The 26,014-nt window shown below is 42.4% G+C and overlaps 1 protein-coding gene across 2 annotated transcripts in view; it reads right to left on the bottom strand.

Annotated features, from left to right (window-relative positions):
* Positions 1–2,515: 2,515 nt before the first annotated feature.
* The window catches only part of LOC145404580 (uncharacterized), a 97,419-nt gene continuing 73,920 nt past the window's right edge, over positions 2,516–26,014 (bottom strand). For both annotated transcript variants that reach the window (XM_080276089.1, XM_080276088.1), the window contains exon 4: positions 2,516–5,026. In XM_080276089.1, the coding sequence (XP_080132215.1) occupies positions 2,862–5,026 (2,165 nt within the window). In that variant the 3' untranslated portion in view covers positions 2,516–2,861. The remainder of the gene's footprint in view (positions 5,027–26,014) is intronic.

Genomic DNA, 26,014 nt, shown 5'->3' on the forward strand with positions numbered 1-26,014 from the left:
TCTCCTCCATATTCCATCCCAGTTTATAAAACTCAAGTTTCATTTTAGCATTCTGTAGCTGCCTGGAGAATATTATTATCTAATTCAAGCAGAGTTAAAGTGGACATTGTCAGGACGTGATTTAGGCTCCCCAGATTCTGAATTTTCCCTCATCCTGTACAAATTTCCTTGTCTTTTAGTTTTCCTACTTTCATCAAGACGAAAAATTTTTGCCACCACTCCTAAGAACGTGTGGCTCTGATTACTGATTCCCCACCATGACATAAAGTAACTTGGTGGTGAGATGAGGGTGCAGAAGCTGCAGTTAAGGAGAAACGAAGGCTTTTCCAGGAATGAAGAAGGGTGGTAACAGAGAGGAATACTTGGTTGCCAAGCACAGGGTTAGAAAAGAGGCTTACAGGCCAAAGTCTGAGTCACAGAGACTTTTACTTGATAATCTTAATCATGTGGAAAGGAAGAATATGATATTTAAGGTGGAAAATCAGATGAAGAGGGAGAATAGGGATATCATAGGTGGGCAGTGTGTGAAGAATGATGAAGAAAGGGTAGTGGTGAACAGTGAGGATATGAAAGACGCATGGAGACAGCATTACAGTTGGCTGTTGAATGAGGAGTTTGACTGGGACAGGGAAAATTTGGAGTCTGCATATCCAGTGTTTGGTTCTTGGCCTCTGATTGATGCTGCTACTGTGAGTGGTGCAACAGGCAGGATGCAGGTGCAGAAGGCAGCAGGCATGTCTGGGTTGACTGCTGAAATGCTGAAAGCCTCAGGAGATATAGGAGTGAAGTTAGTAACTGACCTGATAAATATGATTATAAATGAGTGTGTTGTCCCAGATGACTGGCTAAAGAGTGTAACTGTAAATGTGTACAAGGGGAAGGGTGATGCCATGTAAAGATGAAATTATAGAGGCATAAAGCTTTTAGACCAGATAATGAAGGTAATGAAGAGAGTTCTAGAAGGTATGATTAGAGAAAGAGTGAATACTGTAATGCTGAGGTGCAGTTTGGGTTTATGCCAGGCAAAGGGACCGATGCCATACTCACTATATTATAGCTTCAGGAAATATATATATAGGAGAGAAAAGGGAACTGTACTTTGTTTTTGTTGATTTGAAGGCCTTTGACATAGTCCCGAGAGAGGTGGTGAAGTGGATAAGGAGAAAGCTTGTTATCGAGGAGTGGCTGGTTAGGATGGTTATGGCCATGTATGTGGGTGCTTGCACCCACGTAAGAGTGAATGAAGATTTGAGTGATGAGTTTTAAGTGAATGTTGGTGTGCAACAGGGGTCAGTTTTGAGCCCCTTGTTGTTTATCAAGGTACTTGAAGCCCTCTCATGTGACTTCGGAAATGAACTTCCATGGGAGATGCTGTATGATGACGATTTGGTACTGACTGCGGACAATGAAAGGGAGGCAGAGGAAAGATTTAGGAAGTGAAGAGATGGTATGGGGTGCAAGGGCTTAAGAGTAAATGCAGATAAAAGTGGTGGTATCTAGGGCTAGTGGCAGTACAGTCAAAGATGAGGGGGAGTGGCCATATACGATTTGCCACAAGGGCGTGGGATTTCCATCTTGTGCAGTGTCTGTGATAAGTGGGTGCATAATAGATGTAGCGGTATTAGAGACAGACTACGAGATGATGCTGATTTCATGTGTGCGGTGTGTCGAGGACAGCAGGTGGAGATTGTCAGGTCTGAAAGGATTGAACTTGCTGGTGAGTCTCTTCAGTGTGTGGAAGAGTTTTGTTATTTGCAAGACATGTTATGTGCTCCAGGCACGGCTGGAGCTAGCTCTGTGGCTAGAGTGAAGAGTGGTTGGAAGAAGTTCAGGGAGCTGTTGCCTCTCTTGACGCTGAGAGGGCTCTCCTTCCGTGCTAAGGGATCTTTGTATGCAACATGTGCTAGGAGTGTAATGCTGTATGGCAGTGAGACTTGGGAGGTAAAGAAAGAGGATACTCAGAGGCTCAAACATACAGAAATGACAATGATTAGGTGGATGTGCAGTGCATCCCTAAGTGTGAGGCCTGGAGGAGGTAGGTTTATGATGGATGAGTTGAGGGGTAGGATGGGACTGGAATGTATCTGTGTTGTGATGAGGAGTGGAAGATTGAGATGGTTTGGGCATGTGGAGAGGATGGAGGATGATAATTGGGTGTAGAAAGTGAGAAGTGTTAATGCTAGGGGCAGGGTTGTGAGAAGCAAACCGAAAGAGACCTGGGATGAGGTCATTAAGTGTGACCTCAGGGATGAGGGACTGAACGGGGAAGCTGCCACAGACTGAGCAGCATGGAAAGCTGCCATTAGGTGACCACGGCCAACACATGCAAGTATGTTGCAGCCTTCAAAAATGAATGACGAACAAACAAACAAACGAAAAGCTACATACTGGTGATGGTGAGGCAGGAGATTTGTGGATACTACTTATTAGTTTTTCCCACATTTTGTTTCCTTTTCATCCGCTTGGAAGCGAAAGAAACTAATTTTAAATCTTCTGATATTTTATTACATCCTGTAACAAATCCATGAACCATTTTTAAACTGATTAACCCCTTTCGATTCGTTGTATTGGGTCAAGTGGCATAGTCTGCTGTCTGTTTAGAACCAGTACATGATTGTGATGCTTATGTTATGTCACACTTTGGCTCTTTACTAGTATTAGTCATGTTTGGTTGATGCTGGTGTTGTCAGTGTCTGGCTACCCAGTCCTATCCACCTACTACCACAATAACATCCTATTGCAAAAAACTTATGAAAATAATGACTAGATTCATTATGCTCTACCCTTTCTAACACTGACTCTGTAGCAAAAGCTTAAGTTATATGTGCAAAGGTTAATACAGAACTTTATACACTACACAATTAATCTATTAGTAGGGACTGTCCAGCCTCACCATTTTCACTGAGCCTAGTGTCATGTGGAGTAAAAACTGCACTGCCTGAGGGTGTTAGTTCAATACTGTCCTCCTCCTCATGCTGCCGGGCTAGGTGGTAGCCCACAGGGACACCCAGGCTCTTACTGCGTTGGGAAGAATATATCACACATATTGACATCAATAAGAAGAAAAGTGAAACAAAGCTCACAGTCACCAGGATGTAAGCATACATATGTGAACTGCTTGCTACTTGAGTCAATAAAGAGTGTGCCAAGGTGTTGCCGAATGATGCCAGGACTATCATGAGAGCACACATACGGTGAGTGACACGCATGTACTGAGCCATCCACAGCAAACTAGTGGGCAGGATTGGAGCTAGCCCCAAGGCTAGAAACACTACTCCACCCCAAATGAAGTCTTCCTTCCCAAAAGACCCTATGGCTAAAAATACAGATCCAATAAAAGAAAACAAGACAGCTGCAATAAGCAACTTGCCTGGTTTAACTCTCAGGCAGCCAGAAACAACAGTACACAAGAATCTCACAAGACACACAAGTCCCCAGAATAGTGCCTGACCATCAATTTTTCTTTCCTGAATTATATCTAGTCCATAGTCAGCTGCAGAAGAAGCCAGCAGGTGATGGACAGAGCCTTGTAATGCTTCTGCCATAAACATAAACACTGAAAATATGACAGTAAACACAATTATTCTGTTCCTTCGTATCTTACTCATATTTCCATCATCTTGCTTAGACCTGGTTTCTCTAGGATTATGACAAAGAATTACAACAGATATTAAAGCATTGAGAATGATAAATATACCAATGCATATGTAAGCCAAGTGGACTTTGGTCAGACCATAATCTTTGAACCGCTGGGCCATATCGTCCAAGTAATTACTGCTTTCATCACTCCTGTTGCTGTAAGTGCCTGGCTTTGATGAATGGTGGACAGATGAAGCAGTACTGACTACATCTGCTTCTTCATGGGTTACATCAAAAGCTTCTTTCACATGTTGCACTTCAGGTTCTGGAATAAAATCTCCCTCATGCACCTGCCTTTCACTATCATTCATTATGTTGGGGTCCAGCAGAGTTTGTGCTTTGTCCCCATTACCTAAGTAAACTACATCATCTGTTTGTTCTTTTACCAGTTCAGGTATTGGGGTGATGGGTTTCTTGGGAGCTATAGTAAGAGTAGTGAAAGGGGGTCTTACTGTTTTTGTGGATGTGGTTGCTGTTGTTGGGAGAGTACTGGATGAAATAGTATGTGTAGAAACAGTGCTGCTAGTTACAACAGATGATGAAGTTATCGTTGTGGGAAATCTGGGTGTGGTTGAAGTAGTTTTGGTAGCAGAAGTACTATGTACTAATGTTGGCAACCTCTGAGTGGAGTAATTTTCTATTTCTGTTATGACTGCTCCTTCACTTATAGAACTCCCTGAGTTATAATTCATAGTCTGCTGAGTAGCAGCCTGAAGGATAATGGGCTCTGTCTCAGTCACCTCAGATTCTGTTGTTGTAGAAGGGGGCTGAGTGTTTGGAGGTTGGGAAGAAGTTGTGGGAACATCCTGTGAATGTTCAGTTTCATTTTCAGATTCGGGTGGATATTTAGCTTTGGTATTTGAAGTTTTCTTCCATTTCTGGGGTACATCAGAATCTAGTTTATTACCATTAGTATACTCCGGCTTTTTCTTTGCTGGTCTTGTAGTTGATGAAACTGCAGTTGTCACAAGGACTGTTGTTTCTGGATAATGTGTTATATATGTCAGGTCAACATCTGGCAATGTTAAAGTAAGCTTGTTTTTAGACTGTGCAGACTTCTCTTTGGATACATTACTATTTGGTAATGTGAGATGCTGGAAGGCTTCATCAGACATTGAGTCTACAGAAACAGTGCTCATATTGGGTGGGGCCTCAGAAGCGGAGATCTGAGACTCTAAATCCCGCACCAACCTACTCAGCTGTGTGGTGAAAGGAGGAGAGAATCTTGATGTACTGCTGTTGTGGAGTTCTGCTGGATGCAGTCCCACAAAAAATGGCTGGATGACAAGAGGTACAATGAAAGCACCCACTGCAAAGCTGAAATGTAGTGCCTGCAAGGATGCTCCTCCCTGACGTCCCCAAAGATCCAAGCACATCACATTCCCACCTGTGAATTGAATGACTATTAAGAGTTCAATTCTATAATCTCTTCCATCCTACTGATATAATGAAGCACAACACAGTAATTAAGGACATAGTGTTTTTCAACATGTTGCTCCTAAACTATTACTGCTAGGAGGATGCAATTTACACAAATTATTGACCTATATGAATGATTGTGCATAAGTTTCATCAAATTCAGTTCATTAGATTCTTATTTAGAGATTTTTTGTAAATACAAAAACTCTACATTATCTATAAAAAATTAACAGGCTCCTAAAGTACAGTAACCCCTCAACTAACGCGAGTTTAAAGAACATGTTTTCATTTTAACACGAGCAAATATTTATGTAGATATGTTTAACTAATAAGGGTTTCTCGATTTAACGCGACTTTACACGTACGTGATGGTTTCAAATTAGCCGCACACGCCTTGGACAGTCCCGAGCTCATAGACCGTGTGTGGCAGTTTATGCATAAATACAATTTTTTATTTGGCTGTTGCTTAAACTGGTTTTATTTGAACTATGATAATCGAAAATGAAGTTTGGCCCCATTCTGAGCAATTTGGCTCATTTTCGGACAAAATTTGGCCAGGAAAGTGATGGCAGACCTAAACTGTTACAACTTGATGCTGCAGAACAGAAAGAAGAAAACCACTCAGACCAAGATAAAGCAGTTCTTTATGAAGAAGACAGAAAACTTAAGGGAGTTATCTTCATCACCAGTAGCACGGGAGTCAGAAGAAGAGGAAGAAGAAGAGGAAAGACAGCAGAGTGATGAGGGACAGCAGAGTGAAAAGGGACAACAAATTCAGGGTGGGGAGAGGTGGGAGGTGGGGGAGCGGGGTCAGCAGGGACAGCAGCAGACGACGAATGATGCATAGATGAAGTGAGGCTGTGTGGTGTTATTGTTTATGACCTACTTACTGTAATGAAAATGTTGCTTTTACTGTATTGTTTTTATGACCTACTAATGCATTAATAATGTTGAGGAACTTTCACAATGCCGTGAATGAAGCAGAATTGAAAGAAAATCCACATAAAAAACGAAAACAGTATGTATTTGGGAAGAAGTAAACAATGCTTCGGCCCAACTAGGGCTCAAATGTTGTTTATTTCTCCCCATATATACTATTTTTGTTTTTATGTGGATTTTCCTTGAAATTAATATTGTTGCTTTTAAGTTTAGAGCAGCATAACTCCCCAAATGGGTAGACTTTCCCAGAGTTCAGGAACGTAACCCCCAATATTAGCACTGTTTCTTATGGGAAAATTATGTTAAAAAAAAACGCGTTTTTAACTAATGCGACCTCTCCAGGAACCTAACCCTCGCGTTATTTGAGAGGTAACTATAACGCATAAAATTTGGCTTGCTATGTGGCAAACTAATCATAAAAGAGTTGTTTTACAGAGTCTCTGATATGTTTTATGATATTTGCATTAGAAGAATATCAATGGCTTTTTTTTTTTTCCAATGAAAATCTAAGTTTCCTAACTTACCAATTTCCTGATGTTTGGCAAGCTCTGTACACCAAACATATCATTATACAAACATTCCAATGACAGAATTTATAGAAAATTTTATGGGCTTTCCAGTAGTATCTTTATTTTTTCTCTAACTTTATTAGCTAACGTAGGTGGGGACAGTCGCCATCCGCTCACTCGATGTAGTGCTGCTCTCAGGTGTCTGCCCTTTCCTCTCCTCCATCCTTCTTCCCTTCCATCCTCTTCTGTCTTTCCTTCCGTCATTCTTTCCTCGTCCTTCTGTCTACAGGTGACTTTACACTCCCTCTTCTGTCTTTCTTTCCTTCAATCTTTCCTCTTACTTCTGCCTGTGGGTGACTCTACACTGAGTGATAATGGCGTGGGAAGTAATTCCATCTTGTGCAGTGTTTGTGATAAATGGGTGCACAAGAGATGTAGTGGTATCAAAGGTAGATTGTGAGATAATGCTGATTTTATGTGTGCAGCGTGTCGGGGAGAGCAAGGTGGAGATTGTCAGGCGTGAAAGGATTGAACTTGCTGGTGAGTTTCTTGAGTGTGTGGAAAAGATTTGTTATTTGGGAGACATGTTGTGTGCTGGAGGTGGGGCTGGAGCTAGCTCTGTGGCTAGGGTGAGAAGTGGTTGGAAGAAGTTCATGGAGCTGTTGCCTCTCCTGACATTGAGAGGACTCTCCCTAAGTGCTAAGGGGTCTTTGTATGCAGCATGAGTTAAGAGTGTAATGCAGTATGGTGGTGAGACCTGGGCAGTAAAGGAGGAGGATATTTGCAGGCTCAGATGTACAGAAATGACAATGATTAGGTGGATGTGAAGTGCATCCCTGCGTGCAAGGCCTGGGGGGGCTGGGTTTATGATGGAAGAGTTGAGAGGTAGGATGGGACTGGAGTGTATTGGTGTTGTGATGAGGAGTGGTAGATTGAGGTGGTTAGGGCATGTGGAGAGGATGGGGGATGATAAATGGGTGCAGAAGGTGAGAAGTGTTAATATTGGGGGTGGGGTTGTGAGGAGTAGACCAAGAAAGACATGGGACGAGGTCATTAAGTGTGACCTCAGGGTTAAGGAACTGAACAGGAAGGCTGCAACAGATCGTGGAGCATGGAGAGCTGCCATTAGGTGACCAAGGCCGATGTATGCAAGCATGTGGGAGCCTTCAAAAACGAAAACGAAAAAAAAAAAAAAAAAAACTCTCCTCCTCTTACTGGCTCCCTTCAACCTCTGTCTCTTTGCCGCACTGTTGCCTCTTTATCTCTTTGCTATCGCTACTTCAATGGTCATTGCTCCTGTGAACTGTCTGCTTGCATCCCTCCACCTCTACGACGAGTGCATAGCACCTGTCTAGCAACAAACTCTCATCCTTTTTCTGCCCAACTCTCTAATGCAAGGGTTAACCATTACTCCTAGTCCTTCATTTATGCAACAGGTCAACTCTGGAACTGTCTCCTTTTGTCTGTATTTCCTACTTCCTATGATCTCCAGTCTTTCAAACGCAGTGTGTCCAGGCATCTCAAAATGAACGGATCTTGAATTTGGCTCTCTTTCGTAGTTTTTTTTTTTTTTTTCTTTAAACGAACGGCTTGCAGGCTCCTGGCCCTTCATTCCTTCTTCTCTGCATTAAAAAAAAAAATTATCAGTGTCATCACTCCTTCTGTTTCCTCTGATGATGATGATGTCAGTTTTACCATCATTCAGCTTAAGTTTCCTCCTAGCCATCCAGAACTTAATATTAGACATTTAGAGACTCAAACCTGGTCTTGGTATTGTTAACATCTGACATCTTAACATAGAGCAGTGTGTTGTCAGCATAAAAATGACAAGACACGTCGTGAGCATCAAGCAAAGATGATAAACTACTCGAGTTGATTGGAAACAGAACTGGACCCAAAACTGATCCCTGAGGGACTCCGAAAAGAAGGGGAGCAGAATCAGCACTAACGTAATCAACAACCACTCTCTGAGATCTGTCTGACAGATACGACTTAAGAAGCAAAAGAGCACTCTCACAAATGCCATAAAAATACAGATCATCCAACAATAGTTTATGATCTACTGTATCAAAAGCTGCAGACATATCCAACAGAACTAGGTGAGACGACATCCCGCTACAGGTGTTTGTCACTAAGTCACTATGAATCCTTGTTAATGTAGTTTCAGCTGAATGGGATTTTCTATATGCTGGTTGAACAATGGAACAACACTGTTATGGTCCAGTAGTGGTAAGAGTTGATCAAGTATGGCCCGCTCAATAATCTTGGATAAGAAAGACAAGTTAGAAACGGGATGATAATTTGTCATGCTCTTGACATCAAGGCCTGGTTTCTTGATTAGACGTCCAAGCAAAGCACGTTTCTCAGACTGCACAAAAATTAGTTTCTAAGAAGCATCTATTTATTATGTTCCAGATAAAATCTGCTGCATGCTCATACACATCAGGCAGTTGTTACATGGATCGAGAGGGCAAAATGTTTTGTTAAGTTCTCTAATGTAACATCTGCCTTAACTTACATCCAGTGGATGAAATGTTGAAAGAAAATGACCTCATGTGTGCTGTGGTTGGAAGTCAACTGAGTACACTTCACTAGAAGAACTGTTGTCTAAATCATTTCTTATGTGAGATATCTTAGCTGTAAAAAATGAAGCAAAATCAGAAGCCAACTGGGCATCAGATACAGAAGTTGGTTTAACAATTAAATTCCTCCAACTAACCTAATTGTTCATATCTGCAGACAGTTTTTTTTTTTTTTCCCTCCACCACATGAATCAAGTTTATTTTGATAATACCTTGCCTTCTGGGCTTTTACAGTGTGAACACCTGCTCTTCTTGCAAAAACATAATGCAAATGAGTTAATTCAGTCCACTGCAAGCACCACTCACATTCCGCCTTTCTACATTGTCTATGCAAAGAGCTGATGGATGGACCATACCATGGAGAATTATCATGTAAAATGATTGTTTTTACCACCTCAGGACAATAATGATCAAAAATTGACCTAAGCTCAATGTTATACAGTACCCTCGCGTCTAACACGCGTTAGTCCAGCACAATTCGGGTCCAGCACGGAGAGCAATTAATTAGTATTATTTAATACGATTTAATTACTGCAACACGAGTGTGTTAGCATAACACGCACAGAACTCCGAGAAGTTAGCGAAATCTGTAGAGTTCACTCTAGCACGATCACCCCCGGTCCAACACGGTCATACTGGACATTCCCATGATGATGATAGCCAATGAAAACTTCTGATCAAGTAGCCTTCCCCGCCCGCTATCGTGACGTGATCGTGATGTCGCCCAATTAAAAACGCTTCTGGTTTCACATAATGTTTTGTTTAAATTTCTCCTGCCACAGCGCCACTCAGTCACATAATTGCATTGGAAGGTGCTTTTTTCTTGCTGCATTTTCTGCCCTTGTTACTGCATTTTACCCTGCTCACGACGCTTAGGAAGCCTTCTGAGAACCCCAAGAAGCGTCGGCATGTCCCTCAGGCCACCAAGCTAGAAAGCATCGAGAGGAAGAAGAAAGGGGAGAGGAAAGTTGACATTGCCAAGGCCTACGACATGAATGAAGCCAACGTGATCATAATAAAAAACTAAGACAAGATCCTGGCAACCGAAGGCTATCACACGGCACTTCATACCAGGTTTGCCAAGGATACGATGGTAAATCGGAACGGTAACGTGGTAAAATTGCCGACGATACCACGGGGATTTGGAATTCATCTGGATGGATTCCTGCCGACAATACGACGGGCAAAACAGTGTGACCAAAACCCAGGCGACTCGACAGAGAATGTATCGTACTACAGCATTGAACATTTAGCCTGACACTGAATACATATTAATATTTTAGAATAAATATCAATCGTTTTGAAACCCTTCTCATCGGCGTGCGTACCAGTTTATAAACAAAGTTGCTTCTCCTTATTCTTTACCGAGTCAGTGACAGTGATCACTTTCCACAGTCACGAGACGGGGCTCTGGCAACAGTGTGAGAAGCATGCACTTTGCCGAGGATTACAGTGCTAGGACAGGCAGAAGCAGGACCTTCCATGGCTGTGGACGAAGATAGTGATTCTGAGTGTGATTTCGAAGGATTTATGAGGGAGGTTGAGGAGGAGCAACAGCCATTACCCACTAGTGACGCCAGCAACCATCCTCCGGGGACCCAGTAGGACTACCTACAGCCTTGGATACCACCTTCCATTCCCAGCAAGCCCACCAACACTATCCTAAAAGGTTAGTTATCATTCATAGCATAGTACCATTTATTATAATTACAATAGTACCAATATATGTATAGTACCAATATATGTATGGTTGTCTTTAATGCTTCTAAGACTCAGTTCTTACACCTATCAACCCGACAAAATCTTCCACAGGTATACCCACTAATGTTTAATAATATTCAGATTAATCCTGCATCATCCTTGAACATGCTTGGGGTTTCATTTACTCGGGACTTATCTTGGAAAGATCATATTACATCTCTTGTAAAATCTGCTTCCAAGAGATTGGGTGTGCTAAGCCGACTCCGCTCTTTCTTCACCCCTGCACAATTGTTGACTCTATACAGGGGTTTTATCCGCCCCTGTGTGGAGTACAACTCTCATGTGTGGGGAGGCTCCCCACATACAGCTCTTCTCAATAGGGTGGAGTCAAAGGCTTTTCGTCTCATTAACTCTCCTCCTCTTACTGACTCCCTTCAACCTCTGTCTCTTCGCCGCACTGTTGCATCTTTATCTCTTTTCTATCGCTACTTTAATGGTCACTGCTCCTCTGAACTGTCTGCTTGCATTCCTCCACCTCTACGACGGGCGCGTAGCACCCGTCTGGCAGCAAACTCTCATCCCTTTTCTGTCCAACTCTCTAATGCAAGAGTTAACCGTTACTCCCAGTCTTTCATTCATGCAACAGGTCAGCTCTGGAACTGTCTCCCTCTGTCTGTATTTCCTCCTGCCTATGATCTCCAGTCTTTCAAACGCAGTGTGTCCAGGCATCTCAAAATGATCGGATCTTGAATTTGGCTCTCTATTGTATTTTGTTTTTCTCTTGGAGGGAACTGTTACTGCGGGCTCATGGCCTTTGGTTCCTTCTTCCTCGCATAAAAAAAAAAAAAAAAAAAAAGGTATATGGTAGGTATTTAGGGTGACTTTTCCGACGGTTGCTGACATAATTCATTTTTCCCCATAAGCTCTATTGTTAGTCCAACACGTTTTTGGTCCAACACGTGACCCATGCATGACAATATTACGTGCTGGATGCGAGGGTACTGTATATATATATCAACCACATCATCAGAAGAAAGATTTGAAGAATCAATGTAATTTAAATGCTGATCTATTTCATGACATACAAATGGCTGTCAACATTCCTGCAATTTCTGAACCTGATGACCTTTCATAAGAAGGGGATTTCAGGATATCAAAACTAAAGTGAACAGAGCATGGTCAGAGATGAGGGGGTCAACAGAGTAAACCTGCACATCAGATATGCACCTGCAACCAACAGGGGACAAGATCAAGTCAAGGACATGTCCTAAGACATGAGCTGGATCATTCACATGACTGAAAAAATTATTCTGGGTGATCAACTTGAGGAATTCTGAAGAAAATGGTTTTGACTGCGGACTGTCAACCCAATAACTGAAACCGCTGCAAACAAGAAGTCCTCCAGATTTAAGAGAATAGTCTTCAACAAACTGCCCAAACTCCTCCATAAAACCTTGATCTGTGCCCAGGATGATCTGGTCAATAGACAGTTGCAATTCTGATGGGTATTCTGATGGAAATTTATTAATGCTTCCATAAATTCAAATCAAGATGAGGTCAAGTCTGAGTCTATGAGAGAAACGTTTGCAAGTGCTGCCGAGTAGATGAGTGCTACACCTCCTCTCGGTTAGTCAGCAGGCAGGCCTGGGAATACTTATAATAGAATGTGCCTTAGGCAAAGAACGACGAATAGTATTATCATCACACTCATACAATCAAGTTTCAGTCAAGAACAATACGTCAAGCTCGTGCTGATTTAGAGCTTCATTAATATGGCCTATCTTATTATGGATGGAATGAATATTTAAGAGACCCATCCTTAACTGGTTCAAGAGGGATGTAGTCAGTTTTTTGAATGGTCAAAATTGGTGTTTTCAATCAATCTAATCCTATAGCATTATTGGACAGTCTCTACTAGATGAAAAATGGGCAACTGACTGTGAATCAGCAGCTTCCTGATGTCTTATGGAAGAGCAGTTGATACATTTGGGAGAATTTCTGTTACTACAATCCTTAGATTTATGAGCTCCAGCAGAAAAAAACACATTTAGGTTCATCATTTTTTCTAGAACACCTCTCAGATGTATGACCAAAACCCTGACAGTGATGACACTGTGTAACCCAGAATCTGTCAAAAGCACGGCATCTTGTAAGATCCACGCAGATATAGTTGCCCTGTCCTATGATGGAGGATCTCACTGCTGGCAACATCTTTAAGACAGCGGTTTTAGTGTCATTCCTTGTTCTTGTGAAGAGAAGGTTGAGGGTACAACCTCGATCAACGAGCATCTTAATTTTATTGTTTTTGTTCAGAATGTTTGGGATGATGTCAGAGTCGCCCAAGGAAGAGGAAAGGTCTGTTACGGTCATTTTTGGCAGCATTTTCTTCGACTCTGATATGCAAAATGTGCCACAAGAACCAAAATGATCATTTAGTATCCCAGCCGCTTGACATCTGGCTTCGGCTGAAGGAAACTTCATTACTAGCCCACCAGCCTTGGTCTTCAGGCAGCTATCAACCGGTACCAAGTCAAGTACACCTCTGATGTCTTCTGGTCCCATCTAACTCATCTGAGCATCAGCACCACTCTTTGGTGTTAAAATCAGTACCTATTGACTATGAATGTTTTTTTTTATGACCATGAGCACTGATCACAACCATGCCCCCAGGTAGATCCTTCCCTTCCCCCATAAGAGACCTCTGAACAGCATCCACAAATGACTTGGCCTGGTCTTGAGTGACAGCCATGGGTGATGAGACTTGGTCTCTTGTGCCTTCAGTCTGCTTGAAACATCTCTGATAGCCTGAAAGATTGGCCCAACAACCCCAACTTCCACCACCCTAATGACTCTGCTTCCTCCACCTGCCAAGACCTCATCTGCTGGTGCAACACATTGGCTACAAAGCCAGTGAAAGCCCAGCTGGTGGCTCTTCTTCATAAATGGATAATCATTAGCATCCATATTTTCGCAATCCAAATGAATCCACTCGCTGCAGTAGGCGCACTTCAGTGCCTGTGCACTTTTTGTTACAGACCTACTGCAGCAAGGACACTGGTGTTGTTTGCTCATGGTTGGCAAAAAAGAAATGAACAAAACAAAAACAAACAACGACAACAACAATAATAAAAAGTATGTACAATACTACCCGGGATAATCCCAAGTAGCGTCGCCACCGTTTGTGTCAACGTAAATTAGGCAAAAAAATAAATTAAAAAAGAAAAGAAAAGAAAACTGAAAAACACACACAAAGAACAGAAACTAAAAATCAGGGTGTCTGTGAGGTCACTACGAGCAGGTGAGGTACGACTTGACTACCCAAACTAAAGTGCTGCAAAAGTACTGAGATGGTATTTTACAACTTTTCCCAGTTTGAGCTTTATGGCAATAGCAACTACATCACTTGGGCAAGAACTCATTCGTTACAAAACTGCCACTGCGCAAAGTAATGACAATGCACATTCTGGTCGCCCTTCTACCACTTCAACTCCTGACAATGTAACAAAAGTTCGTACACCCTAGAAGATCACAAAAGGACAATCCACGATATTCATGACATTGTTAGTCTATCATATGGAACATCTATCTATCTATTGCCAGATGCCTTAATCACGCAAAGGGTGGCCACAAACAAATCGCCTCCATGACGCCCTATCCCCCACCATTTCACTGCCCTGTTCCTACCTCACATCTCCCCCTCTCATATACCTCTCCACTCCATCCCTCCATCTCATCCTTGGCCTCCCCCTCCCACTCCCCCCTCCACCTCACTCACAAACACCCTCCTCGTCAGTCCCTCGTTCTTCATCCTCTCCACATGGCCAAACCACCTCAATGTGTTTCTCCTAATGTTTCCTATCACATCCACCTCCACACCACAAAGCTTCTTCACTTCCTCACTTTTCAGTCTGTCTCTCCATGTGACTCCACATGCTCCTCTCAAATAACTAACTTTCACTGTTTTCACTCTTGACTTGTGTCCCTCCAACATGGTCAAAGCTTCACTTCAATAGGTTAGAGTTGGTATCACAATACTGTCAGGCAGTAACTTTTCACTTCCATGCTCACTTCCCTGTTTATCACAGCTTTCAAATAACAAGCAACCATTCTTTTTTTCCTGTACCCTATCAAGCAATTCACCCTCTAAACTTCCATCCTTACTCATCACACTACCCAAGTACTTAAACGCACTCACATTTTCCATTTCCCCCTCATCTAACCTCACTATACATTCAGTGACTTCATTCCTCTCAAAGACCATAACTTTACTCTTCCCTACATTTAACTTTAGATTACGTTTCTTACACAAGCTCCCAAACTCATTCGCCAAATGTTGAAGCTCCCTGTTGTCTTCACTTAACAACACAGTACTGTATAATCTGCAAACAACAGTACAGGGGGTTCCCACACAATGCCTTTTCTCATTAGGGCCACCCAACATCCACTGCCCTACCTTGTTTCTCTTTTATAACCCCATCAATATACAGATAGAACAACCATGAAGACATGACATCGCTCTTTCAATCCAACCTTCAAACAGAAAAAATCACTCAGTTCACTGTCCACACACACTGCAGCATTAGCACCTGCACCCTAAGATATATTCTTCACGGCATTCAACAACTTCCTATTAATTCCATATATTCTTAATACTTTCCACAATCCTTGTCTATCCACCCTGACATATGCTTTCTACAAATTCATGAGGGCCACATACAACTTCTTTCCCTTCTCTAGAAACTTTTCCACTAAAGACCTATGAATGAATATCTGCTCTACACAACCTCTTCCCTTCCTAAAACCTCCCTGTTCTTCCCCAACTAATTCCTCTGTTATATCCCTAACTCTGTCAAAAAGTATCCTACTATACACTTTTCCTATTACCATAAGAAAACAAATGCCCCTATAATTACAACACACTTGTTTCTAACCTTTTCCTTTGCACTGGGGAATAATTATACCTGACTTCCAATTCTCCGGGACTTTACCGTCCTCCCAGGAGAATCTGCACATCTTACACATCCATTCTGCTACTATCTCTCCTCCATGCTTCAGCATTTCACCACACACTCCATCAAATCCTGGGGCTTTCCCCATTTTGACTTTTCGTTGCTTCCATAACTTCCATCCCACTGATTTCTTCCTCTCTTCTCACATTCCTACTTCTCCCAGTCATTCCCCAGCCACTTATTCTTGTATTACTTTCATTCTCTATGTTCAACGATTCCTTAAAGTGTTCTCTCCATCTGTTCACTTTTTCTCCCTTCTGCACTAGTAATATCCCATTTTTATCTTTCACTCCCTGACTAACTTCTTTATCACCCTGTTCCACTCACTTGATGTAGTGCTGCTCTTGGGTGTCTGCCTTTTCCTCTCCTCCATCCTTCTTGTATTACTTTCATTCTCTATGTTCAACAATTCCTTAAAGCGTTCTCTCCATCTGTTCACTTTTTCTCCCTTCTGCACTAGTAATATCCCCTTTTTATCTTTCACTCCCTGACTAACTTCTTTAACACCCTCTTCCACTCACTTGATGTAGTGCAGCTCTCGGGTGTCTGCCTTTTCCTCTCCTCCATCCCTCTTTCTTTCCATCCTCTTCTGTCTTTTTTTCCTTCATTCGTTCCTCATCCTTCTGCCTACAGGTGACTTTACACTCCCTCTTCTGTCTTTCTTTCCTTCATTCTTTCCTCTTCCTTCTGCCTGTAGGTGACTCTACACTGAGTGACAAGCCAAATGGTTTCTTGTACACCAGAAATTGTTTACTATGCTGGGTGGTAACCATATAACAAAATTTTGGCGCTTGGTGATTTAGTGGGTAATTACAGCACTCCAGTCAGATTGAGCCAGTGGAGGTTTACATCCAAGGGATGGTTGGGGTTTACTGCTCACATAATGCCACTCAGGGATGAGTGAGGCTTGTCACTCTCATCTTAAATGTCAGGACTTTGCCTAGCCTCAGGGTCCTATGCTCCTCATGGGGCAACATAGGACTGGATGATGGGTAAAAAAAAAAAAAAAAAAAAAAAAATCTCTTTACCTCTTTCCAGTACATTTTCTTACATTTCCTCAACTTTACATTCAAATTCCTTCGAAATTCCTCATCCACTCTAATCTTATTCTCTCTTACTAATCTTTTCACCTCTCTCTTCCTCTTTTCATATAACTCTCTCTTCCATCTCTCAACTTCTTTCACATCCCTGTTTTTCATCCACTCACTACTGTATATGTTTTCTTCTTTTGTGCCACAGCCTGTCTCACCTCTTCATTCCACCACACTGTTCCCTGCACCCTTTAACATCTTCCCTTCACCTCACAAGCCAATTCACATGCTGTACAGATTCCTTCTGTGAATATCTTGCACACACCTTCCATGTCCCCCATCTGCTCCAATCCATATTTACCCAACCGCTCCTCCACTTCTCTCTTATATTCTGTCTTTTTTCCATCCTACACCCACCGCAAATTACTTAGGACCTTCACACAGAATTGTTAAGGGAGAGATGTCTGTCTTTGCTTTGTGTTTCCACCTCTACCAAGTTAATTTATGGGGCAAGAAGTAACTGGCAACTCCTCTGGTGTTGGCAGGAGGTGGTGAAACACTCAGCACGTCAATGCTTGCCCAGATGCGAGAGTGGGAGTATAAGATCCCATCGCTCCGAGCTTGCACCTCCCTCTTTTTTCGTATGTATTACTGTTTGCCCTGTTATTTTCCTAGAGTCAAGTTGTCAAGCCTGGAAAGTACTGCTCAAGGGATGAGAGGGTCCGTATCATTGCATGGAGGCAGGATAATGTCCCTATCAACATGACTTGTGAATGTACTGGACACACAAAGTTGACTGTCATGAAGATTTTTGCTGCAGCACACAGCCTACCACCTGATGTCGTACCAGAGCACAAGCATGGCGGTGGAAAGAAGAGGACAACTTCCAGAGGTACAGATACGCTTCTGAAGATGGACGTAATCAAGAATCCTCGACTGACAGCAGCAGAACTGAAGAGAATGCATCCCCAGCTGTTACCAGACGTCTCAATTCAAACTATCCAACACCGCTTGCAGAAGAAGCTGGGTTTGCCAAGTCGCACCACAGCCAAAAAAGCACTTCTCACTGACCGCATGAAGAAGCGCATTCAGTTTGCCAAGAAGTATGCACACTGGACATTGGATGAGTGGAGAAAAGTTACATTCTCCGATGAAAGCACATTTCAAGAGTTCCAGGTGCATTCTGCCAAGGTTCGTTGCCCTGCCTCCCATAGTCAATATGACCCTGCTTATACAATGCCAACTGTTAAGCACCTGCAATCAGTAATGGTATGGGGGTGTTTCTCAGGCGAAATGGGAAGGCGAGGCCTCTACTTTCTTCCTAAGAACTTCATGATGAATTGTGGCTGGTACATTCAAGTTCTGAAAGATCATTTGTTAAACTTTTTTGCTATTCATGGGTGTGACTTTTTCATGCACGATTCAGCTCCATGTCACAAGTCAAGAAAGGTGACAAAATGGCTTCAGGATAATTGGACTGAGGTCCTTGACTGGCCTGGCTACAGTCCGGATCTAAATCCGATAGAAAACTGCTGTGCAAAGATGAAGAAAATCATGGCAGAGAAGAAGACACCCAATCTGGACAACCTCAAGACTGAACTGACAAATGTTTGGTGCAAAGAAATGTCCTTAGATAACTTTAGAGATCTAAGTGATTCCATGCCAAAATGCATCCAACTGGTCCTGAAAAACAAAGGAAACATGATTTCTTATCAATAATGGCATTTCATGAACAAACATTGTGAGCTACTATGATTTCTGTGTTTTTTATACCTTGTGGGGGGAGTCCTAAGTCAATTTGCGGTAGTTGTATTGTAACAATTTCCACCCTCTTTGTATGAACTACTTCCTCCTGTCCTTCCCTTCTATTTCTCCATTTCATTTGGACCTTTATTCTCACCACCAACGAGTGGTGGTCAGAAAATATATTCCCCCAACCACTATATGCTCTTGCATCCATTACACACATTCTCATCCAATCATCCACACACACATAATCAATCACTGCCTTCCGTTCATTCAGTTCACCACCCACATATCTCATCACTCGCCACGTATACCTATGGATCAATTTGTATCTGAAAAGGGTATTGGCTATCACACACCCCATCCAGGCACAAATGTTCACGTAAGCACTGCCACTCCCATCCATCTCTGCAGGCACACCCCTCACCAACTACCCCATCCACCATCACATTCCATACTTTTCCATTCATATCTCCAATCAAAAACACTCTCATTCCTTACAAACTTTTCCATGCATGCTTCCATATTTGCCCAGAACTTTTCTCTCACTTTGCTTGCATGATCTTGGGTTGGCACATACACGCAAACAATCGCCCACATTTGTAGTCCAACTTTCAATCTTACCCACACAATCCATCAGCCAACTAATACATACTCTCTTATATTCTTTTCACAAGAATACACACTCTTTCTTCTGTCCTCTTATTCTCACCTACTCCCGTGCATATACCCTATCCATACTCCCATTCTCTCACACTAACACCTCTCCATTTAGTTTCAGAATGGGACGGTGGTTATTATGGTCTTGACTTTTTTCCTTCTTTAGTCAAAGTTTTGGCAACTTTTGGGAAGCATTTCATATACATATACAGTAAACCCTTAATATAACAGACACTGGAATGTACAGTACCAGAATTTGCTTTTATCAGGGTCAAGGAGCTGACCAGACTAAATTCTTATATATCGGGAAAAGTCCAAGGGTGACGAGTGATAAGTGAAATATACAGAGAAAGTGAACATCAGTAGTTTGTAAGATTGTAAATACTGTAATAAGGTGTATAAAATGTGCACTACAGTATTAGAAAAGTGTTTAAAATTAAGTTGTAACTAAGTATTTTCTAACTGCTTTCCCTCTCCCAAGGTTAGAAACAAGTGTGTCTGAATGCAGATGTGGTGGTGTACACAGCTCTCCCGATTCTCCCTCCATCTCCTCTATACTCCCCCCATCCCTCCTTCATCCCAGTTATGGGGCTTCTGCCCAGGCACAAAGAAAAAAATTCCACAGCCAAATTTGCCCCTGGAAGATGGTTATATTGGTATAAATTGTATACCATCATCTTCGGTGGTGTTTATGCTGTAAGATACTCTAATAAAAACACAAAAAACTGATGAATAAAAGTACAGAAATGCAGTGACAATAAAACTTATTCAAGAGTAAAAATTGCTTCAAATAACTTCCGAACATTCAAGTTCAAAATTCTGCCCACACCATGTAAAAGCAAAGCATATGTCTAGAGGCAGAATTTCAGGAGCTTTCTTGTGTTTTTTTTGGCATTTTGATACGACCAATTGTTTTCGAGTAAATCGCCAGACTAAAAAAAAATCACCGAGCATGGCAGAGGATGGGGATGGAGGAGGGATGGGGGGTTGGGGACAAAGGGAGAAGAGGGGGAGTGTGTGTGTGTGTGTGTATTTACCTATTTGTATTTACCTATTTGTAGTATACAGGAATTGAGCAATGCTCGTGTTGTCCTGTCTCCATATCCACATTTATCAAGTCTACCTTTACACACATGAATATTTTTCTCATGCACCACCTCTTTGTCTAAGTCGTTCCAAATATTTAAGTATTTACCTAATATACCTAATTGTGATATACACGGAATGTACTATGCTCGTGGGTTTCCATCGCTGTTTCTCAATAAGTCAAATTTAGCTTTAAACTCGTTTAAGTTTTTAGACTGGACGATCTCTTTGTCAAGGCTATTCCATAAGTCTATACTTCTGTAAGGAAAGCTATATTTCTTGATATCCTTCAAGCAGCTTGAATTTTTCAATTTCATTCTGTGTCTTCTTGTTGCTCTCTTATCCCATACAAACAAATCTTCTTTGTCAATTTTATCTACTCCCACCATGGTCTTGAACACTGCAATCATGTCTCCCCTCTTTCTCCTTTCCTCTAAGGAAGGCAAATCCAGCTTTTCCAGCCTCTCTCTGTATGACAGGTCTGCCAGACTGAGGACCATCTTGGTTGCTGTTCTTTGTATTCTCTCAATCTTGTTTATATCTTTCTTTTTGTGTGGGGACCACACTACCGCTGCATATTCTAACCTGGGGTGGATCATGGCCACTATCAATTTTTTCATCATCTCCTCATCCATATAATGAAATGCTACTCTTATGTTAGTCAAGAGTTTATAAGTCTCTCCAACTATCTTGTTAATGTGCTTTTCTGGTGACAAACTATCTTGGACCAGCACTCCCAAATCTTTCTCTTCTCTCCTTTTTGTGATTAATTCATTACCCAACATATAATTCAGTGATGGCCTCCTGGTACTTTTACCCATTTCCAATATTTTACATTTCTTTACATTAAATTTCATTTCCCACGTCCGGTTCCAATCGTGTATCCTATCCAAATCCTCCTGCAGTATTTTACAATCCTCCTCAACCTCTACCTTCCTCAAGATCTTTACATCATCAGCAAACAGACTTGCATAACTATTCACTCCATCTACCATATCATTTACGTAAATCAGGAACATTACTGGCGCCAACACCGAGCCTTGAGGGACTCCACTTGTTACTTCCCTCCATCCAGACATCCTATCCTTTATTACTGTCCTCATTTGTCTGTCTCTCAAAAAGTCTCTCATCCATTCCAGAAGTTTCCCCTTCAGTTCTTCTATATATTCTAGTTTCCACATTAGTCTCTTATGAGATATCTTGTCAAAGGCCTTCTCTAAGTCTAAGTACACACAATCTGCTCAACCATCTCTCTCCTGTACCACGTCAATCGCTCTTGAGTAAAAGCTCAACAACTTAGAAACACATGACCTTCCACTTCTGAATCCAAACTGACATTCAGCCAAAATATTCATCTCTTCCAGATATTTTATCCATCTGTCTTTCAGGATTCTCTCACACAATTTTGCGACCATACTGGTTAGAGACACTGGTCTATAATTCAGGGGTTCTTCCCTGTTTCCTCCCTTGTAAATTGGTACAACATTTGCCCTCTTCCATTCTTGTGGCACTTTCCCCTCTTCCAGCGAGCATACGATTAAACCGTGAATTTTATCCGCCAGTTGTTCTCTGCATTCCTTCAGTACCCAATTAGAAATTCCATCCGGTCCTGGGGCTTTCCTTACATCTTGAGTTTCCAGTAATTTATACACTTCTTGTACCTCCATTTTTATATCTTTTATCACCGGAACATTTCTAATCACTCCCTCCCCTTCCACAAGCTCCTTTTCTTTAGTCAAAACAGACTGGAAACGTTTGTTCATTATTTCTGCTTGCATTGCCGCATCCTTATAGACCTCTCCTACTTTCAGTGTGGTGATTCCTTCCTTTTGTTTCAGTTTGCCACTAACAAATCTATAAAACAGTTTGGGTTCATCCTTGCATTTGTCTATTATACCTTTTTCAAAATTCCTTTCTTCTTCTCTATGTATTCTTGTGTATTCATTTCTTGTTCTTTTATATTCTTCCTTTGTTCTGTTGTTACCTCTCTTTCTCCAATTGTTCCACGCCTTATCTCTCTCTTTTTTTGCAATCATACACCTTCTATTAAACCACTCCTTTTTCCTGCTTTCTTTCCCGCTTACTCTTGGTACAAATTTTTCCACTCTCAAATTATAGAGGTCTAGAAAGATATCCCACTTCCTCTGTATCTCTCTTGTTTCTCTGAATTTTCTCCAATCCGCATTTTCAAAAAAGTTTCTCAATCCTGTAAAATTTGCTTTCCCAAGGTTGTATCTTCCCTGTCTATGAAGCTCGTCTCTTGGCTCGACGTTCCCTATTAACATCTGGAACTCAATGACCACATGATCACTTTCTCCTAAAGGACAGAGATATTTCAATGATTCTATTACATCGGGTTCTTTGGTGTGTGTGTGTGTGTGTGTGTGTGTGTGTGTGTGTGTGTGTGTGTGTGTGTGTGTGTGTGTGTGTGTGTGTGTGTGTGTGTGAGAGAAGAGAGAGAGAGAGAATGAGTGAGTTAGAGAATGAGTGAGTGAGCAAGTGAGTAAGATGGGGTGAAGTGGGGGGGGTAGACAGGCAGCTTGGCTTTCTTGTCTCCCTCTCTGTCCCCCCACCCTTTCCTACTCCTGCTCATCTCTCTCCCCATCTCCCTGCCCTTCCCTTCCCCCCACCCTCCCTCACCCTCACTTGTCTCCCACCCCATCCTCCTCCACCCTTACTTATAACCCTCCCCATCTCCTCAACCTCCCCGATCCCTGCTTGTCTCCTTCCCATCCCCCTGTCCTCCCCCACCCCTGCTGGTAACCCTCCCCGTTCCCTCCCCCCCTCCCCTGCTTGTCTCCATCCAGTCCCTCTGCCCTCCCCCGCCCCCACATAGCTCACTGCCGCCTGCCTGGCTGTAGCCTGTCAGTTGTCCTCCCACCGCCTCACCTACCTGCATGTGATGTTTCCTGTCTAATTTTTTAGGAATAGTATTGCTTGTGAGGATAATGACATTACCTATGATGTTTCTGCGTCAGTATCTGTTGACTGAGTAAGGTATATAGGAGTTTGGGTTTGGGCCTGGAACACATCTCTGGCTTTTCTTCTGTATCTTACTGAGAAAACTGCTTCGATATGTAAATCGGAAAAAGTCCGGGTTAGCAGGGGGATGTCCAGATGTCACTTTTATCGGACTTTCGCTTCTTTCGGAATGGCTTGGACCCCAGTCAGTCCGTTATAGCCAGAACAGTCAAAGAACTCTTGTCCTCCCCTTCCATGAAAATTTTCTTGATGTTAACACACTGATGAAACAATGTACGAGTAGTATTCAAATATGAGAACACCATAAAAAAAACCCTCATCAAGAACAGTCCACTCAGTAATTCAAGCGCTGTTTACAAAATCCTGTGGAAAAGCTGTAACAACTTTTACACAGGACAATCTAGAAAAGATTTGGAAACTAGAATTTCACAACATAAATACAGTGTAAGGACAGCCCAACAGAGTAGTGGTTTACTTCAGCACCAAGCATCCAGTGATCACCATCTTGACTGGGCAGGTTCTAAGATTCTAGCATGATCAAAAAGCTTTAATGAATGAAATGTAATAGAATCTTGCCTATTTTCTGGCACATATGAAAAGAGTGTAAACATGAGCCATGGTCATTTTAAGTGCGATAAACTGTTAAGTGAATTAATTTTAGAGCAGTATCCCCCACACTAACAACTTATTGTTCCCTGTCTCCTGGTAGTGCAGTCACACCTGCGTGGGACACACCTAACATTTAGCCACAAGGTTTTAAGTTAAGCCACAGTATTTACCCCCTTTTGTCAGGTACATTCCTAGGGAAAAAAAATCAGGTACCTACTGTACTGTGCATTGCTCATTTTTAAATTCAGGTCATCCTTTGATGTGTGGCACTCCCTGCTGCAGGTTTGCATAAGTTAAGCCACAGGTGAAAAGTCAGGTACCTGTTGTTCTGTGTATCGATCAGTTTGAATTCAGGTTGTCCTTTGTTCTGTGTGCCACTCCCTGCTGCGGGTGTGCATAAAAAACCTCTATCATTTATTTTTCAGTCTCATTCTGTCTGAAGATGTAATATACGAAAGTATTCACTGTCGCTCCATTCATTTCTTCTGTGGTTATATTGCATACATATCTTCACGATGAAGTGAAGTTTCTGCATGTATATATATATATATATATATATGTGTGTGTGTGTGTCGATCTACCTATCTATCAATCTCTATATATACATATATATATATATATCTATCTACCTATCTATTGCCAGACGCCTCAATCCCGTTTGGGGTGGCCACAAACAAATCGCCTCCAAGTCGCCCTGTTCCCCGCCATTTCACTGCCCTGCTCCCAACTCACACCCCCCTCTCTCATATATCTCTCCACCCCATCCCTCCATCTCATCCTCGGCCTACCCCTCCCTCTTCCCCCCTCCATCTCACTCACATACACTCTCTTCGTCAGTCTTTCACCCTCCATCCTCTCCACATGGCCAAACCACCTCAGTGTGTTCCTCATAACGCTTCCTATCACATCCACATCCACACCACAACGCTCCTTTATATCCTCATTCGTCAGCCTGTCTCTCCATGTGACTCCACAGGCTCCTCTTAAATAACTCATTTCCACTGCTCTCACTCTTGACTTGTGTCCTTCCAACAACGTCCAAGCTTCACTTCCATACGTTACAGTTGGTATCACAATACTGTCATGTAGTAACTTTTTCACTTCCATGCTCACTTCCCTGTTTCTTATCACTGCTTTCAAAGAACCAGCAACCTTTCTTCCCTGCTGTACCCTTTCAAGCACTTCACCCTCCAAACCTCCATCCTTACTCATCACACTACCCAAGTACTTAAACGTACTCACATTTTCCAATTCCTCACCATCCAACCTCGCTGTACATTCACTGACTTCACCTCTCTCAAAGACCATCACTTTACTCTTCCCTACATTCACCTTTATATTCCGTTTCTTACACACTCTCCCAAACTCATCCACCAAGCCTTGCAGCTCCCCTTAATCTTCACTCAACAACACAGTATCATCTCCAAACAACAGTACAGGGAGTTTCCAAACTGTAGCAGTGAGGAGTAGACTGTAGCAGTGAGGAGTAGACTGTAGCACCAGTCGAGCAGGGCAGTACTCCCGAGGTGGATGGAAAGCTGATGACAGGGAGTGCTGGAGCTCCCATTTCATCAGCCCTCAGGACTAGTTCCTGACCATCCCCCTTTGCTGAACTTTTTCAGTGTCTCAGTTACACAGAGAGTAGGCCAGCATGCTCTCCAGTACAAATTTCTCTAACTATCTTCACCAAACTACATGCACAGTACACACTACACTTCCTTTTCAAAAATCAACAAAAATGGCGTCTATCAATCAAGCCTCGGAGTCCCCAGGGGGGGGGACCATAAATGCCCCCGCCATCTGCCCCTCTCCCGGTGACGACTCGAGGTGCCTGGAACCACTGTCTGACTCTCTTCTTCTTCATTTCTGCAACATTCGCGGCCTTTCATCTAACTTTCGCTCTGTTGAGCACCACCTCTCCTCCTCTAAACCTCACCTTCTTTTTCTGACGGAGACTCAGCTGTCTGAGGCAACCGACAGCAAACCCTTTTCTGTATCCTCCTACTTTCTCTATACTCATTTCAAAGCCAAAGGTGGCTGTTGTGTATACATACGCAACGACTTATCTTGCTCTCGTGTTCCTGAACTTGATTCTTCTGAAT

The sequence above is a fragment of the Coenobita brevimanus genome, chromosome 64 (genome assembly GCF_032717465.1).
Source record: "Coenobita brevimanus isolate Jiangsu-jjx chromosome 64, ASM3271746v2, whole genome shotgun sequence".
NCBI lineage: Eukaryota > Metazoa > Arthropoda > Malacostraca > Decapoda > Coenobitidae > Coenobita > Coenobita brevimanus.